Genomic DNA, 17495 nt, shown 5'->3' on the forward strand with positions numbered 1-17495 from the left:
GTAGAATATTAGGTGTTAGAAGGGTGGGTTGGCTGGGCCCGCTTCGAAAAAAGAGACCTGGCGATCTGGTGTTAATAAAGTTTAGAAATAGTAATGTTGTCCCATACCTCCAGACCTGGCAACCACAGATAGGAGATGGGCCTATACATACCTGGGGACTATCTGACTTTTATCCCAGAGAAGTATTTCTCCCCTATACAAGTTTAAAGAAGATAGAAACTTTTGGTTGGGCCGAAATGGCGCCGGGGTGAGGGGCACTAACATCCAGACTTGACCTAACATACTCCGCAATGATCTATCTGGTACCTGATTTCTTTTAAAGATTTATGCTATAATATTACATGTTGTAAAATGAGATGAAATGAAATGTAATGGTGATTATATATTGCAATGTGCTTTTATGATTTTATACTTTTAAATCGAATAAAGCTAATGAAACTGAAACTGACCAGACAAGTCAACGCCGTCTCCGCGTCCTGTTTTAACATCCTGCGCATGCTACGGAAGATCTCCCGGTGGATCCCCACCGAGACCAGGAAGACTGTCACCCAGGCCCTCGTCACCAGCCGACTGGACTACGGCAACGCCCTCTACGCCGGAACCACCGCCAATCTCCAGAAGAGACTCCAGCGGATCCAGAACGCCTCAGCCAGACTCATCCTCGACATCCCCCGGAGCAGCCACATCGCCGGACATCTGAGAGACCTGCACTGGCTCCCCGTCAACAAGAGAATCACCTTCCGTCTCCTCACCCACGCATACAAAGCCCTACACGACCAAGGCCCGAGCTACCTCAACAACCGCCTCAACTTCTACGCTCCCAAACGCCACCTCCGATCGACCAACCACGCCCTCGCCGCCGTCCCCCGCATCTGAAGAGAGACAACAGGAGGAAGGTCCTTCTCCTACCTGGCCGCCTAGACCTGGAACTCCCTCCCGACCGACCTTCGCCTGACCCAAGACCACCTCTCGTTCAGGAAGAAACTCAAGACCTGGATGTTCGAGCAGTAGCGGCACCCCCCACCCCGCCCCACCTCCCCCAAGCGCCTGGAGACCCTCCGGGTAAGTAGTGCGCTCTATAAATGCCTTGATTGATTGATTGATTGATTGTTTATGTAATGCTCTCCCGTTTTGGGGGTTTTATTTTTTTCTGCGGTACAAATATACTCGGTTTGTTTTTTCCCGTTTCATTTTTTTCAAAAACATTTTTTCATTACCCATTAACATAGTATATAAAAACAGTGCAAAATGGAAGTAAAATCATCCGGCAGTAGAGATAAAACACTTTGAAGCACACCATCGTAAATGTTTCATAGACCCAACTGTCTTTATGAGAGTACACTTTATATTATATGTACGTGAGCTTATTTTTGCTTGCTAACTATACTCAAAGTACCCAGATGCTCTTATCTGACACACTGTTTTATGCACAAAGAAAAATTGATGGACAGAATGCAGAACAGTGTCATACATTCACCCCAGTACAGAGATCTGGGCCTAAATCCATCATTTTTTGCTCACTATGCCGTTCCAGTTTGGACCCAGCCATATGCAAAGCAGTCTTGACCCTGCGCCCAATGGGAACCGTCCAGCCCGAACTGCCAGGCGAGGTCCTCCCTGGATTGGAAACAAGCATCATAGGACCGGTTTTGGGCTTTCAGTCCTCATCAGCCAGGATAGCTTGACTCCAGTGGCCTGGAGAGCACGGGACCCACGTCTGGTCACACCCGTCCCACTCTGGGTGACAAATGCAAAAAGAACAATTGAGGGTGATGCCCTGAAACCAGTCCCAGGATGCTTGTTTCCTGTCCAGGGAGGACCAGGCTTGGCAATTCTGGCTGGACTGTTCCCACAAGGAACAGGGTCAAGACTGATTTGCATATGGCTGGGTCCAAACTGGGGTGGTGTGGTGAGCAAAAGAATGATGGATTAAACCCAGATCCTTGTGACTGGGGGTGGGGGGGGGGGGAATGTTTGCATTGTCCAGCATTCCGTCCATCAAGTGTTTCTTTTGCGTACATTGTTTTTCTGTGGTCTACTCATCAACCACATCCTCGTACATTTGCCATATACTACAACGTCAGCGGCTGCTCCTCCGCTATATTGAAGGAGCGTCTCCCCTCTGCTGAGAGCCAGCTGAGGGAAATGGGAAAAATAAAATGATAATAAATTGGTTTTATTACCATTTTATTATTCCTGTTTCCCTCTAGAGCCAGCCAAGTCTGGGCGGAGGAGGTTTGGTTGTTGTCATAGCCAGCAGGGGAGGAGTAGTACACACTGTAAAAGCGCATGACTTTTTTTGGCCGGCCATGTTAGGCCGGCCAAACCGTCATGCGCACTTAGGTTTCTCCAACCCAGCTGGGTTCAAGAAGTAACACAGACTCTCAGGCACTCTCCAAGCTGCAAACCAAGCCACTCCGACTAATCCAGGAGTTGCTCTCATGCTATTGAGAGCAGTATCTGGATTGGTTGGGGGCCTGTGCTCGTGTCCCAGGAACTGCTGGGACACAATCAAGAAAGAAGGGGTGCACCGAGGTGGCCGGCAGCATCAGGACAGGTACTATTAAAATAATTTATCATTATTTCCTTAATCACCCATCCTCCATTCCCGCCCCCTCATCCCCAATTGAGTTTTTGCCACGGCAGCCACTGTGCAACGTTAGTGTGATATCCTGTTGAAAAACTAGTTTGGACTATTTTCACACAACAATATCAGCCTGTACTCAACGAAGACCCCACGCACCATCCTCCTCCACACCAGTTCTCTGGTATTGTGGACAACAGGGTTCCTGACTGCCAAACATATCAAAATGTGGACTGACTCACTTACTATCCCTCCCCCAATTTCACCCTTACTTTGTCATTTGAAGGGACCATGCATCTATCTTATCATTTACAGTGTATTTTCAAAATTGTCCTTTCTTGTTCCCCTCATTTCCTGTACAGGAGTTGAATAGAGGGTGGGGTGGATTGTGTCCCTAATATGTCACAATCCACTGATATGTTTTTACCAGTAGGATATGCTCTCTAACAACTACTTACAAAACCCAACATATCTGGGGGGTTTCTATGCAAGAGACAAGAATCTCTATCGATTTGGTCCTCTTAGTCAGACCATTGCCACTGTTATGGTGACATGGGACCAAAGGCAAGCAAGGAAAACTGGATTTCATGCAGCTATGTGGGTAGTAAATTATATCCGTAATTGAGCTACAAAGGCTCCTCTCACAACCTTCTCAGGCACCTTTGCACCTGCTGTCCTGTAATTAGCTTCACCTAGAATAAGAGATTTGAACCTATAACTAGGGGAGCCCAGAAGGAACCAAAAGCAGACAGAGGATTCTGTCTTCACCAGTTGTTTTGTGTTTTCCATCCAAGTAGTGAGTACTGAATTTTCCTTACATAATCAATGTATTCATTTGGACCATTTTGCTTTCAAGTTTAGAGATGGATGATTTGGTCCTCGTAATGACCTTCAGTACTGGATCTCTTATCAGTGCTTTGTCACCATAGATGCTGTAGTGTTGTCTTCATTATAAGAACTCTCTGAAGAGAAAAGTATCTTCCGCATTCCTGCACCATCTATCCTAGGCATGCTTCCTTGTTTGAAACCCTTTGTCTAAACTCTATGATATATTATGATCACTCTAGAAAAATATGTATTTGAATTAGGTCAGAAGAGTGTTAAATTCACTTATTGAAAGTTATGGGGTAACGAAAGGTGTGTCATACTAGTGATTCCAGTGGTTCACTGGAACCATCCCTGAGGGAACACACAATTCTCCTCTCTGTTCACAAGAGGATTCCCACACAGTTTTGTCGTTTTCAAAAAAGATTTCAGATGTTTATTTCTTTGGTATTTTCAAAGATAATCATTCCATTCATTTAACTTTCAAAAAATGAGGCAGTATCAATTTTACTTCAAATCCAATGCATTTCGGGCATTCGTGATGCCCTTCATCAGGGCATGATACTGTCAACAAAAACAAAAAATGCACAAAACTTAATTGCAATTATAGTGAACTGATGTTCGATCATTATGTCACATTGTAATTCTGTCTGATACATGCCAAGGATTTACGCAGGTCTCAATGTGTTTACTAGCAAGTATCCCTTTTGTGACAAAAAATATTAAAGTAATGACCAATGTGTAAAACAGAACCTAGTTGTAATTGTACTACATTGTGATTATTTCTCGTTCACAGGGTGATTTTGTGCACATGTGAAGACATTCACCAGCTAGTATCCCTCGTGTAAAAACTAATGAAAAACGTTTAGAGACTCACATGCCTGTCTTCGATCGTGGTTCTTATACGCTGAAAAAAGAAAAAAAAGAAAAATCGGGAAAATGCACTCTCGTGGATTCGCGATATTAGCCAGTTGGTAACATAGCTTTTCGGTTATCGCATTGTTTACTAACCGTGTTTGAATGTTGGAGCAGCCTCGCGGCAGCTTCTGTGCGTCTACTCAATGTGGATGCCACTCCTAAGAGTGTTCGCCATTACTTTAACCTGTTTAAAGACTGTTGCGGTCACGTGGTGCGGGGTGCGTTGTAACAGACGAAAGACTATCTGTGTATGAAAAGTAGCGAGACGGTGGTGATAAATTATCGGAATAAATACTATTGAGTTAAATGTGAAGGGTTCCTATGAAAATGTTCAAGCCTCGAAAAAATTGCGGGGGAAGTAAAAGAAAAAACTAGTGTTAACGGCCGTGGTCATGCAAAACGAGGAAGCTGGAATCGAACCCTTGCTTTGTTGTGTTGTATCTGAAGTTGCTTGAATACGGTGAGCTACATAACGATATGTGACCCAATGTGGAGAATCACATGGTTTAACAGCAATTGATAAGATAAAACCATATTGACAGCAATTAATGAGATAAACCCATATTAACAGCAATCACAGTTGTACCAGTTTGCACCTGGGGAGCATTATTAAAGATAACATGAAAATCCGATTCTTTCATTAAGTCCGTTTGGTTTTTGGGTGGACAGTTTATATATCCAGAAGTTTTCCCTCTGTAGGAGGTATTTTGTGTTGTCTCTTCCTTCTGTTTTTTTAACACATTCCAAAATTATGAATTTGAGTTGGGAGATGTTGTGTTTTTCTTCCATAAAGTGTGTGGCCACTGAAGATTTTATATTTTTAGTCGAATGTTCGATTTGTGTTCTGTAAGTCGGATTTTGATACGATGTTCAGTTTTTCCGATATACAGTTTTCCACATGGGCATTTTAGTGCGTATATACGTTTGACGTGTCGCATGTTGCATTCACTTTCAGTTTAACCTCATGACCCCTCATGGGGTGGTTGATTTTGTTTCCCTTTGTAATGTTATTACAATGGCCACAGTTTAGACACGCTTTTGTGCCCTTGAAAATTTCTGATGTTTTTACTTGAGGTTGAATCAATTCACCCATATTTCTTGCTCTTGTGAAGGCAAATAGTGGGGGATGTTCAAAGATGTTATTGAAATCCGGTTCCAAAGTTAACATTTGCCAATGTTTTAGTATTATTTTTTTGAATTTGTTGCTGGATGTTGAAAATGTTGATACTGCCACTGGAAATAATTGTATAAAATAAGTTATTTCAGGTATTGGCTATAACAAGCAGTGGTGTATTGCTTTTTTCTATAATAGAAGTCTTGGAAGGTTAAAAGTTTAACAAAATGCGGTTTCCATTCAAATATATAAGTACTATTCAGTCCAAAGTGACGTTGATCAGTGTGCTTTCCAAGAAGAAACCTATGTGCTGTTTTACATTAGATGCTGTACAACAATTGAAGGAAACTCATTCCAAGACGATTGCCATTCTAGGACCGAAATCGGTAGATGTCTGGAAGTCGGCTTCTTTGGTGAATAACTAGCCTGGGCGGCTAGCATAACAGATCTGATCCTTAATGGCATTAAAGTTGGTGGAGTGCTAGTTGGTTCCACTGTACTTGTTCAAGAGTTGCAATCTGCAGTATTTGGGAGCCAGTGAATTTGTAGTGCCCAGCCCTCTTTTCTCTGAGATTGTGGATGAACAGGTGGCCACAGCTGATGCAGCCTGCCTGCTTTATGGGTCTTTGTCTCAGGAGGTGGTTCCCCGACTTGTCTATAGTTTCTTATATCCTGTTACTGCTGCTGATTCAATCACAGAGGGCTTGGTTGTAGGGCCTGGAAGCATGCTGGCAGTCGTCTCTTCCCGGTCTTGTGACGTGTTTATGAGAGACTTTAAAGGGTGTAGTCTGTGTGGTGACATGTGCAGAATTTATTTTCAGCTAATTTTCAATTTCAATTTAATTCTTTTTTGTTTGATTAATTAGAATCGTACAATTTATTAAAAATAATTCATACTGTAAAAAGTCTGGTTTAAAAATTAATAAAAACTTTAATAAATAAATCTGTCATTGTTATTGTTCAAGTTAGTAGACTTAATAGTTACAACTTCATAATACAGTTTACATTTTCTATACATCCTAGATTACATCTCAGTTTAATCTTGTTGGGCTAATTCCGTTCTCATTAACAATAAAAACTTTACAAAAGCGGAGTTCAGTGTTATGTCACCTGAGTGCAGACATCTTATCAGTGCTTGTCTACAAGTCCGTATTCCTCTGGAAAAAAAATGCTGCTTGACTATAGATTTTCTTTCAGTTTTACGTTTTGGGCATATACACAGCAAATGAATAATATTCTCTTCCCCCGTTTTGCATAACCGACAGGTTTAGATTTATTTTATTTGCATAGTTAATAAAAACTGTTGCGATACAAAGTACATCAAGTTAAAACAATTCTGCTTATGACATTAAAAAATATTTCATAATTTATGTTGTTTTAAAAACCAATATTCCGACTAAGAAGAAGTTCTGCTGACCAAGCTGTTTTTGAATCAGCAGATGCTGTTAGGGCTCGAGGGTACTTAGTTCCAGTCCACTTCTATTATCACTTCTTATACCAGACTTCAAAAAACTGCTTCTACGTGCAAGAAGTGATTAAGACTTTAATAAAGTACTTTAGTACCAGGGCTGGTGTGAATAAGAGGAAACTGCCCTCCTAGAGCCCCCATGATAGGATAGCAATTGTTCCCGGGTACTATCTTAAGATTGGTTCATGACTATTGTGCTCACATTTTCTTTTCCACTCCTCAGGAACTTCACTAGACAGCAATTCGACTGTGGGTCATTCGGTGAAAAACAGGCCAGCACTGCTTGTCTCCTAAATCGTACCCCTTGCTGATTGTAGTGACGTTTTAGCAGTTGCTTTCGTTCTTCCCATAGTTCTTTACTTGTACATAGCAGGTACAGCAGATATTCTGGTGCCGAGCCGCATAAGCGACAGGTAGAGCTCGCTTTTTCCTTTAGCCAGTGTGGGAAGTGCTGTATACAGGGTAGCAGACCAAGTTTGTGCTTCTAGAACTTGATTTTTGAGGCTTTGGCATAACCCAGGTCAAAATGATTCTGAACTGCTGGCGCTGAATAGGTGTTATCCATTATTGGGGTATCTTTCATAGATTCACATGCCTGAATCATTCCCCGTCGTCGAGGCGGGAGTCCCACGGTAAATAAAAAAGCAGTGCCAAAAGCACTTTGTAGTAGTAGGCCCTAGAAAAAGGCCTGAGGCCTATATTATAGTAGCCTATCTACATCATTATGCTAAAAGGACCAACGTCTTTGCTCCAACCAATCAGCTCACAGCACCCTCTAGAACCTTCCCTGCAGAGCCAGCTCTCCTCACATTTTCACCGCACGTCGTGTGCAAGGGAGTCTCCCTGAGTCTTGACTCAGTTTTTTCATTCAGAGCTTCAAGATGTCTGACAAGAAGGCCTTGTTTAGACCCTGCAGAACATGCGAGAAGAAGAGGGTCCATGTGGATGACCAGCACAAGGACTGCATTTATTGCCTGTATCCCAAGCATGACGCAAAAAGCTGTAAGATCTGCCTTACCTTCCCTTCCAAGACCTTAAGGGATAGGGAGGCCAGAGTCCTTTTGTGGCTTAAATCCTATTCCACGGATGATGACGACAGAGCCTCTACCTCTAGCAAGAGGGCGAGGTCTCAAGAGGATAAGACAAGTGAGGGGAGAAAGCATGCTAAGACCTCCCACTCTACTTCAGGCTCTTCACAGAGATCCAAACATTCTGTCTCTGGAGCCTCAGCCACCAACGACCTGGCAAAGAAAACTGTGAGTAAGAATTCTACTGTCTCTTCTCCAGTGACCACTGTCTCTACTTCAACCTCTTCTTCTATGGATATGATATCCACTACATCTGTTACTACTCCTATTGTGTCTACAAAAATTTGTATTGTGACAAAAAGAACTCTCGTGGACGACTCGTCGACGAAGACGCCATCATCATCGAAAAATTCGTCATCGAAGAAGAGCCCGTCGACGAAGTCGTCGACGACTTTCTCGTCGACGAAGAAAGCATCGACGTCTACCCCGTCGACGACGAGCCCGTCTTCGGTTACCCCGTCGACGACGAGCCCGTCTTCGGTTACCCCGTCGACGACCGTCCCGTCGACGGTGGCTCCATCGACGTCGAGTCCATCGACGACTGTCCCGTCGACGTCGAGCCCATCGACGACGGTCCCGTCGACGGCAAGTCTATCGTCGACGATGCCCCCGTCGTCGATCTCGTCGACGATGAACCCGTCGACGACGGCATCCTTTCAGCAGGTGGATGCACCTTGGTCACCGGGGCCATCAAGATCGATGGGATCAGCTTTACTAAGACCTACCACTGGGAATCAGGCCTTTTGTACGCCAATAGCGACAAAAAACTTTCAACTCGTGTCTTATAAGAGACAACAGGGTTCATATATATCACCACTTATGCCTTCTCATCTTCTAGAAACTTATGCTGATGATGAAGAAGATGACTTTGAAGATGATGATGATGAGGGGGCTTTTGGTGTGGCACGTCACCCATCCGAGCTTGTCATCAAGTGCCAAGATGATGATGAAGACGATTCCTACGCGGAACACTACTACCAGGAGGATATCATAGTGCCTCATTCATTGGAACATCAGAGACGGCCTAGAGTCCCGGAAGTCACTCAGTTGCCGCCTAATTTGATACAAGACTTACAGGCTATGCTGGCGGATTACAAGCAGCGTTTTCCACCGCAAGTACCTCAATCTGATACTGCAGTTCCTCCTCAGCAACATACACCGGTTTCTCCAATTGTGGAAACTCCGCAACCGGTCTTGCCTCCACAAACTCCGGATACGTCATCAGAAGAGGAGGTAGAAGATGGAGAGTTGCCTAACATACCTTCATCAGACCCATGGGATGAATATGTTATACCCATGCCGTCCCCTCCAACTCCACAACCTTCAGATTCACCGCCTGAAGATGTAGGTGGTTTTCACAACCTGATGCAGAGGGCATCAACCAGGTTTAAGCTCCCGGTTACAGTGGAGCAAACGGAGTGTTTTCTCCATGACTTTAAAGAGGAAACAAGAAAGATATCTAGAGCCATTCCCATTATTGAGTATATTTGGAAGGAAGGCATAAAAATAATGAAAAACCCTGCATCTGTGCCTGCTGTGTTACCTAGAATAGAAAAGAAATATCGTGCTCCGCTCTCTAGTCCGGCGTGCCTTATTGGTCATCCACGCCCGGATTCGGTAATTTCTCAGGCGGCGCAACAAAGGTCAAAGAACCCAGCTACCCCTATTTCTACTCCACCAGATAAAGAGGGGCGACGATTAGACCTTATTGGGAAGAAGTTTTCCACTATGGCTGCAGCATCCATCAGGATAGCAAATTCGATAGCGATTATTGGGCGCTACGATCGCCAAATGTGGTCAGAGATGGCTAGCTTCATAGAGCTGTTGCCAGAGGACAAAAGACAAGAAGCCAGGAAAGTTCTAATGGAAGGAGAGCGGGCAGCGGAAGAATCCATCGACTGCGCTCTAGATATGGCAAATACGAATTTCAGACAGTTGGCTGGGGCAGCTGTCCTGAGACGTCAAGGGTGGTTAAAAGCCACTACATTTCGTCCGGAAGTTCAATTAAAAGTACTGGACATGGCATATGACGGAGAGTCCCTCTTTGGGAAGCATGTCGATGAGGCTCTCCAAACGATTAAAACTGACACAGATACTGCAAAGTCACTAGGATCATTGCAGTATAAAAGAGGATCGTTCAGAGGAGCTAGAGGACGAGGTTATTCGTCCAGAGGAAGTTATTACCAGCAAGGCAGGCAATATCAACAACAATACCGCCAAAACTATCAGTCCTCTTATAGACAATCTGGATCGGCTGGTTTCTCTCGCCAAGGAGGAAGAAGGCGCGCAAACAACCAAGGACGAGACAGTCACAAGAAACAGTGAGAGCAATTGGGCGCCACCTCCAATCCCTTACCTTCCCGTGGGCGCGAAGATATCTGCTTTCCAACAGCAATGGCAGAATATAACAACGGATCGGTGGGTGTTAGACTTGATCCAACATGGTCACACCCTAGAGTTCATCACCAAACCTCCACCAACTCCGCCCAGGGTCCACCTCCCCCTCGTCTTCACTTATTGTTCAAGGAAGTGCAAGCTATGCTTCTCAAAAACGCAATAGAGAAAGTTCCAAATCATCAGAGAGGGGCAGGTTTTTATTCCCGTTTTTTCCTCATAAAAAAGAAAACAGGGGAATGGTGACCGATCCTAGACCTACGCAATCTGAACAAATATCTCAAGAAGCAGGGATTTCGAATGGTCACCCTCTCGGACATTCTCAGTTGCCTCAACGAGGGAGATTACATGGCTTCCTTGGACATGGAAGACGCATACTTCCACATCCCAATCCACCCAAACCATCGGAAGTACCTCCGTTTCACGGTGGCCGGCGCCCATTATCAATTCAAAGTTCTCCCATTTGGCCTCAAGTCGGCCCCAAGGATTTTCACGAAGTGCCTGGCCCCTGTGGCAGCAGCTCTTCGGGCAACAAAAATGCAGGTCTTCCCGTAGTTGGACGACTGGCTAGTCAAAGGTCCATCAGAGGCACTAAAGTCATGGATAACATCCGCAGAAAAGTGGATTTGGGTCAAACCACCGTGCTGGTACTGCTGGACCTTACAGCGGCATTCGACACCCTGTCTCCCCTCACTTTAACATCCAGGTTAAGGGAGGCAGGGGTTGAAGGACCGGCCCTCAGTCTCCTGAGCTCCTTCTTACACCAACGAGAGCAGCGTGTCATGCTAGGTGAATACCTCTCCCCTGCTAAGTCTTTGCAATGTGGGGTGCCACAGGGGTCGGCATTGAGCCCGACCCTGTTCAATATCTACGTGGCCCCCCTTGCAAGACTAGTAAGATCTCAGGGGATGGAGGTAGTGCCGTATGCCGACGACACGCAGATTATGGTATCCCTGACCCACTCTGTGAATGAAGCCGCGTCAAACTTTAGGGCCTGCATGCAACTTGTTGCAGAGTGGATGGTTTCCAACTCCCTAAAGTTGAACGGGGATAAGACAGAGGTCCTGGTCTTTGGGAAAGATCAGGGCATGTGGTCAGATGAGTGGTGGCCTCCCTCTTTAGGCATCTGCCCCACACCTACACAATCTGCCAGGAACCTTGGTGTCATCTTTGACACCCAACTCTCGATGGAGCTTCAGGTCAACAGAACGGTGGCTACCTGTTGGGGCGTCATCAAGACCCTGAAAAGGATCGTCCATTATCTTTCCGCACAGGCGCGGAAACAGGTGGTGATCGCCCTTGTTGGTTCAAGACTCGATTATTGTAATTCACTTTACGCCGGGGCCAACAAGGGCCTTCTGCAGCGCCTGCAGGTTATACAAAATGCGGCAGCACGCTTTGCCCTTGCCCTGCCTTGGTTGTCCTCTATGACCTTGGCAAGGAAGAATCTCCATTGGCTCCCTATTCCCTCAAGGATCACGTTCAAACTTCTCTGTTTAACATATAAGGCTTTAACTGCAGGTTCGGCTGATGCCCTTGGATCCCTACTCACTACATATGTCCCGAACAGATGCCTACGCTCCAGTGAGCTCAACCAACTGGTAACCCCTCGAGCCAAGAAGGCTAGATGGGGGAGCAAAGCTTTTTCCATACTGGCACCCCAGATGTGGAATTCACTCCCCCTGGAGATTAAGTCACTGCCTTCTCTTGACCTTTTCAGGAAGTCACTGAAAACTTGGCTTTTTATTAAAGCATACCAGTAAGCTCTGTTTCTGACTGCTGACAGTCTGATATTTGATTTAGGCGCCTTGACGCCCATTGGGCATAGCTGCGCAATACAAATGCCATTTCATTTATTCATTCATTCAGGCCAATGTAAGATCCGACATTACAGTATGCCGCAATCTCTTCGCATCGCTAGGCCTCACAATCAACAAAACCAAATCTCAAATGGATCCAAAACAGAACCTGTTGTTCCTAGGAGCTTGCTTGGACACAGTGGAATGCAAGGCATCCTTATCTCGAGAGAGACAGCTCCGACTGCAGGCGTTGGCCAAAAAACTGGCAAGAAGAAGGTCACTTTCAGTTCGCCTATTTGCATCACTTCTGGGGATGTGTTCTTCAGCCATCAACCTCATTCCATTGGCGCGTCTAAAGATGCGGCCACTGCAAGAGGAGCTAAACTGTCAATGGCATCAAGCGACAGGTTCATTCGAGGACACCATCACAATCACCAACAGGATGGTGCATGCACTCCAGTGGTGGTCTCAGATCAGCAATCTGGAACAGGGGCTCTTATTCTTGCAGAATCCTCCGGATTTTATTCTGACGACGGATGCGTCCATGGAGGGCTGGGGTGGTCATCTCCAGGACCTGCAAGTGCAAGGAAAATGGTCTCAGCAACACAAGAAATGCCACATCAACAGTCTAGAGTTCAAAGCCATTTGTCTGTCTCTTCAAGCGTTCCTCCCCAGGATAGTAGGATCCTCGGTTCTAGTCAGAACGGACAACACCACAAGCATGTTTTATATCAACAAGCAGGGAGGAACGAACGAGATCAGCAACGTTATCCAAACAAGCCCAAGAGTTATGGAAATGGTTAACAGTTCACAACATAACTCTCAAAGTGGAGCACGTCAGAGGCCTCTACAACACCTTGGCAGACAAACTGAGCAGAACATTGTCAGATTGCCACGAGTGGGAACTGGACAACGACCAGTTGAACTATGTGTTTCAGAGATGGGGCAAACCCAGGTTGGACCTATTTGCGACCCAACAGAACAAGAAATGCCGGTAATACGCCAGCAGATATCCTTAACAGGGGTCAAGGCGGAATGCCCTTTCGATGCGATGGTCAGGGACCTATGCATACGCTTTTCCTCCGATCCCTCTGATTCCACGAGTGGTGCGCAAAATGAAAATGGAGAGTTGTCGCCTTCTCCTCATTGCTCCCAAGTGGCCTCGCCAGTATTGGTTTCAGGAACTCATGCTACTTTCACAGGAACCATCGATCAAACTGCGTGTAACTCCGAAGTTACTGTCACGCAACGAGGGTCAGGTACTTCACCCAGATCCTCAATCGCTGAAATTGCACGCATGGCTCCTAACTTCCTAGAATTCGAACATCTTCAAATTCCTCAGGACTGCCGAGACATTTTAGAGAAGGCAAGAGCCCAGAGTACATTAAAAACTTATCGTCTCAAGTGGAAGCGTTTTTGCGCATGGTGCATCTCTAGTGCTTTACACCCTATAGAGGCGCCGGCAGAAAAGATATTACCCTATTTATTGCATTTAGCGCAATCTGGTCTTTCTTTTTCATCAATAAAGGTCCACTTAGCGGCCTTATCCAGGTACAGAAAGATGACTAACACTCAATCACTATGCTCTTCATCGCTAATCAAGCAATTTATGAGGGGTCTGTTCCGGGCTTATCCCCCAGTGAAACCCTCACCACCAGAATGGGAGCTGAACACGGTTCTATCACAGCTGATGAAGCATCCGTTCGAGCCTATCCATAGAGCCGACCTAAAGTTCTTGACATGGAAGATTGCTTTATTACTGGCGCTAACTTCCGCAAGAAGAGTGGGAGAAATTCAAGCTTTCACCATAAAGGAGCCCTTTTTACATTTCTCCCAGGACTATGTCACTTTGCGAACGAATCCAACGTTCATACCGAAAGTGCCTTCCCAGTTTCATCTAAATGAACCTGTCAAGCTGAAAGTTTTCTTTCCAAACCCTTCAACACCGGCTGAAAGAACATTGCATTCTTTAGACATCAAACGATGCTTAAAATTCTATCTTCAGAGAACCAAGACTTTGAGAAAGTCAGATCAACTGTTTGTAGCTTATGGCCTGACTACATTGGGGAAAGCGGTTACTAAAGCCACGATTTCAAGATGGATCGCATCCGCTATTCAATTCTGCCACGTCAAGGCTAATCGACCATTGACAAGATCTGTTCGATCTCACTCCACAAGAGCTGTGGCAGCGTCTGCGGCTTTGTTTGCAGGAGTGACGCTTGAGAACATTTGCCGTGCTGCGACATGGAAGAATGTCCACACGTTTACAAGACATTACTGTCTGCAATCAGCAAATCAGATGATGCGGCAGTGGGCCAAGCTGTTTTACGTCACCTGTTTCCATAAGGAGTATGTTCAGGTACTGATGTTCACTTATTTCATATAAAGTACATGCAATTCAATAGATTGTTTTTAAATATGCAGACATATGCTAACATGTTGTGTATTTTTGTATGATGCTTAAGATTTCTTTCCAGAAAGAAAATGCATATTTTGAACTTGAACTTGAACATGATTTGTTAGTAGATCAATCTCTAGGCGTTTGTTGGTTGTTGACGATACATTCATGGGGGTGCACTGCAATAAGTCTCCCACCATCCGCAACCGACTTTGCCTGGCTTACTGCTTGCTATTCTGATTCAGGCATGTGAATCTATGAAAGATACCCCAATACTGGATAAGAAAACAAGTTACTTACCTGTAACTTCAGTTATCCAGTATTGGTATCTTTCATAGATTCACATGCACCCACCCTCCTCCCCGGCGAGTCAGTTCTCTAAGTTTGGGATACTTGTTCCCACTTGTGCTACGAAAATCTGAGGAGAGCTGGCTCTGCAGGGAAGGTTCTAGAGGGTGCTGTGAGCTGATTGGTTGGAGCAAAGACTTTGGTCCTTTTAGCATAATGATGTAGATAGGCTACTATAATATAGGCCTCAGGCCTTTTTCTAGGGCCTACTACTACAAAGTGCTTTTGGCACTGCTTCTTTATTTACCGTGGGACTCCCGCCTCGACGACGGGGAATGATTCAGGCATGTGAATCTATGAAAGATACCAATACTGGATAACTGAAGTTACAGGTAAGTAACTTGTTTTCTTCATAGTCATCCATACATGTGACCTTTTCAAGAGAGATGCCTTGTCTTCCATCCACGAAAGATGTTTGACCGTCTTCCAGACCAATTTTTTTAAATGTGATGTGGTTTGTAGGAGTGTTCCAGAGCTGGTTTTGCCCCATATTGGTCGGGCTATTTTTGAGGTATTTGGCAGCGGGTGAGACGGCTTGTTATTGTAACTTCTTCCACAGATATTCATTTAGGGTTCCTTGTTCGGATTTCCTCACTTTGTGCCAGGTGATAATGTATGCTCCCTGTCTTGTCAAAGACTGTTTCTGTATAGCAAACTCTAGCCTGAATTGCGCTGGTAAGATATATTTGGGCAGACCAAAAAAAACCCTATATGAAGCTTTAACTGTGTTATCCAGTGTTTTTGCATCTCTTTCTCTCTGTGCTTCGCTGCCATATACAATTGTTGGCAGAAGTTTCAAACGTACCACTTGTACCAAGGGCAGGATCGATGGGCCATTTAGTTTGCTGTTTAGTGCTTTTAAAGAGATTGGCAAGGCCTGTACTTCTGGTGCTGTTTTTCTGTGCACTGAAGTGGCCACCTTTGTCTGTCTTACACCAAGATATTTTTATTCAGACGTGTCCTCAATATGGGTTCTGCCCAGAACTGAGCTGCAGGGTTTTTCCTGTTTTTGCTGACCGTCATGGTCCTTGTTTTCACAAGGTTTATGGCTGGTCTGTTTGCTTTGGAATAGTCCTACCTGACGTTCAAAATGTGTTGTAAGCCTGCTTGTATATGGCTGTTCAGGACTATGTCGTCCGCATACAGGAGGCTTGGTAGTGTTAAATCTCCAAATCTTTATCGCCCAGCTGGAGTAAAGATATTTGATAAAATAGGGATAAGGAAATGAAGGTGTAGCCTAGTATTGTATTAACTTTTGTCGAGCAGTGTGTTGTTGTAGGGGGATTATCTCTGGCAGATCTTCCATTGATTGCTCTGAGGTTAAGATAATCAAGTTCCTCTAACACCCACATTCCGGTTTTGGTTTGTTTGCCCGATTGCGTTTTCCCTTGCAGTGGGATGTTCAAAATTGAATTTTAAAGTAACACTTCATGTGATGAGGTACCCATTACATTGAGGTTTAGGTCCCCGGTGAGAATAAGGTCTGTTGTAGGCCCTTTGCCTGTGCATGTTTCCAAAACAATCACACAATTCCTTTGCTGCCTTAATTTTCCATTTCGGGTGGACACAAGCATTAATTATCATGTTGTTGGTACCTCTTTTATCTGATGTTGAAGATGGAGTGAAAAGGTTTACTGCCATTGTTACTGAAGACGTTGGGCCAATTTCATTGGCAGTAGTTATACTTCTATTTAAGACATATATTACTAGACCTCCTTGAAGGTGACCGTATTTTGCCCCCCTAAGTCCTCCAGTGAAGAAACTCAAGAATCCCTGAAGGTGTGGAGGATCTGTTTGCCAAGTTTCTTGTAATGCTACGATAGCAAATGACCTTATGTAGGTGACAAAGTCTAGGTCTGGCATTTTATAGGCTAAGCTGTTTACATTCCATGAGCATATTTGTAAAAGCCCATTTATGCTGGTTCTTCGTGGTGGACTAGTGTGTTGTCAATTTTTTTGGGTTATTATTGTTCTTGAAATCCTTCTTAGGTCTGTTCACCAGTTTGATGGCATTGTACAATCCTGGTGGCTTCTGCAGTTCTCTGGAGGAAACTCCTTGTTCGTTTGGCAATGCCCCACTGCTCCTCTAAGCACTGATGTTTCAGGTCTTTTTAAAGTTGCTTGAACCGCAATTGTGGTTTCTGGGCTTAGCAAGTCAAAGTATCCTGGCTTAGTGTATGGAGTGATAATTATCCCTAGTTTTTAAAGATGTGACTCTAGAAGTATTTTTTGTGCAATTGATGATGTTGCCCATGTTGTTTTTGTTTTTTCTCCTTCCGCTGAGTCCTTGCATTTAATAAATTCTATTGAAACCAAGTCAGTCTTCATCACCTCTGTCAGGGATGATATGTGAGACAGCAGACATAGTATGTTACTGCGATTCCGGATGTCATGTCTGCCTTTAGATCTGTATTCTGGTGTGAACCATATGGCGCTTATTTCCCTCCCTATTGTTTCTGGAGTGGCGGTTTCATGATTATTTGGGGTCTGAAGGATGGACTCGTTTCTTAATACTCTTGGTACGGCCAAGATTCCATATTTTATTCCTTGTTTTGACTC

The 17495-nt window shown here is 44.6% G+C and overlaps 2 protein-coding genes across 8 annotated transcripts in view; both read left to right on the forward strand.

Moving 5' to 3' along the window:
- The window catches only part of LOC147717179 (signal transducer and activator of transcription 5B), a 1664723-nt gene that overhangs the window by 920071 nt on the left and 727157 nt on the right, over positions 1-17495 (forward strand). The gene's annotated exons all lie outside the window — the stretch shown is intronic.
- LOC147717180 (uncharacterized) lies at positions 8705-10322 on the forward strand. The gene has a single exon (XM_086920491.1). It carries the CDS (start codon positions 8817-8819, stop codon positions 10320-10322), a length of 1506 nt encoding a protein of 501 aa, XP_086776617.1. The 5' UTR covers positions 8705-8816.

The sequence above is a fragment of the Lissotriton vulgaris genome, chromosome 5 (genome assembly GCF_964263255.1).
Source record: "Lissotriton vulgaris chromosome 5, aLisVul1.2, whole genome shotgun sequence".
NCBI lineage: Eukaryota > Metazoa > Chordata > Amphibia > Caudata > Salamandridae > Lissotriton > Lissotriton vulgaris.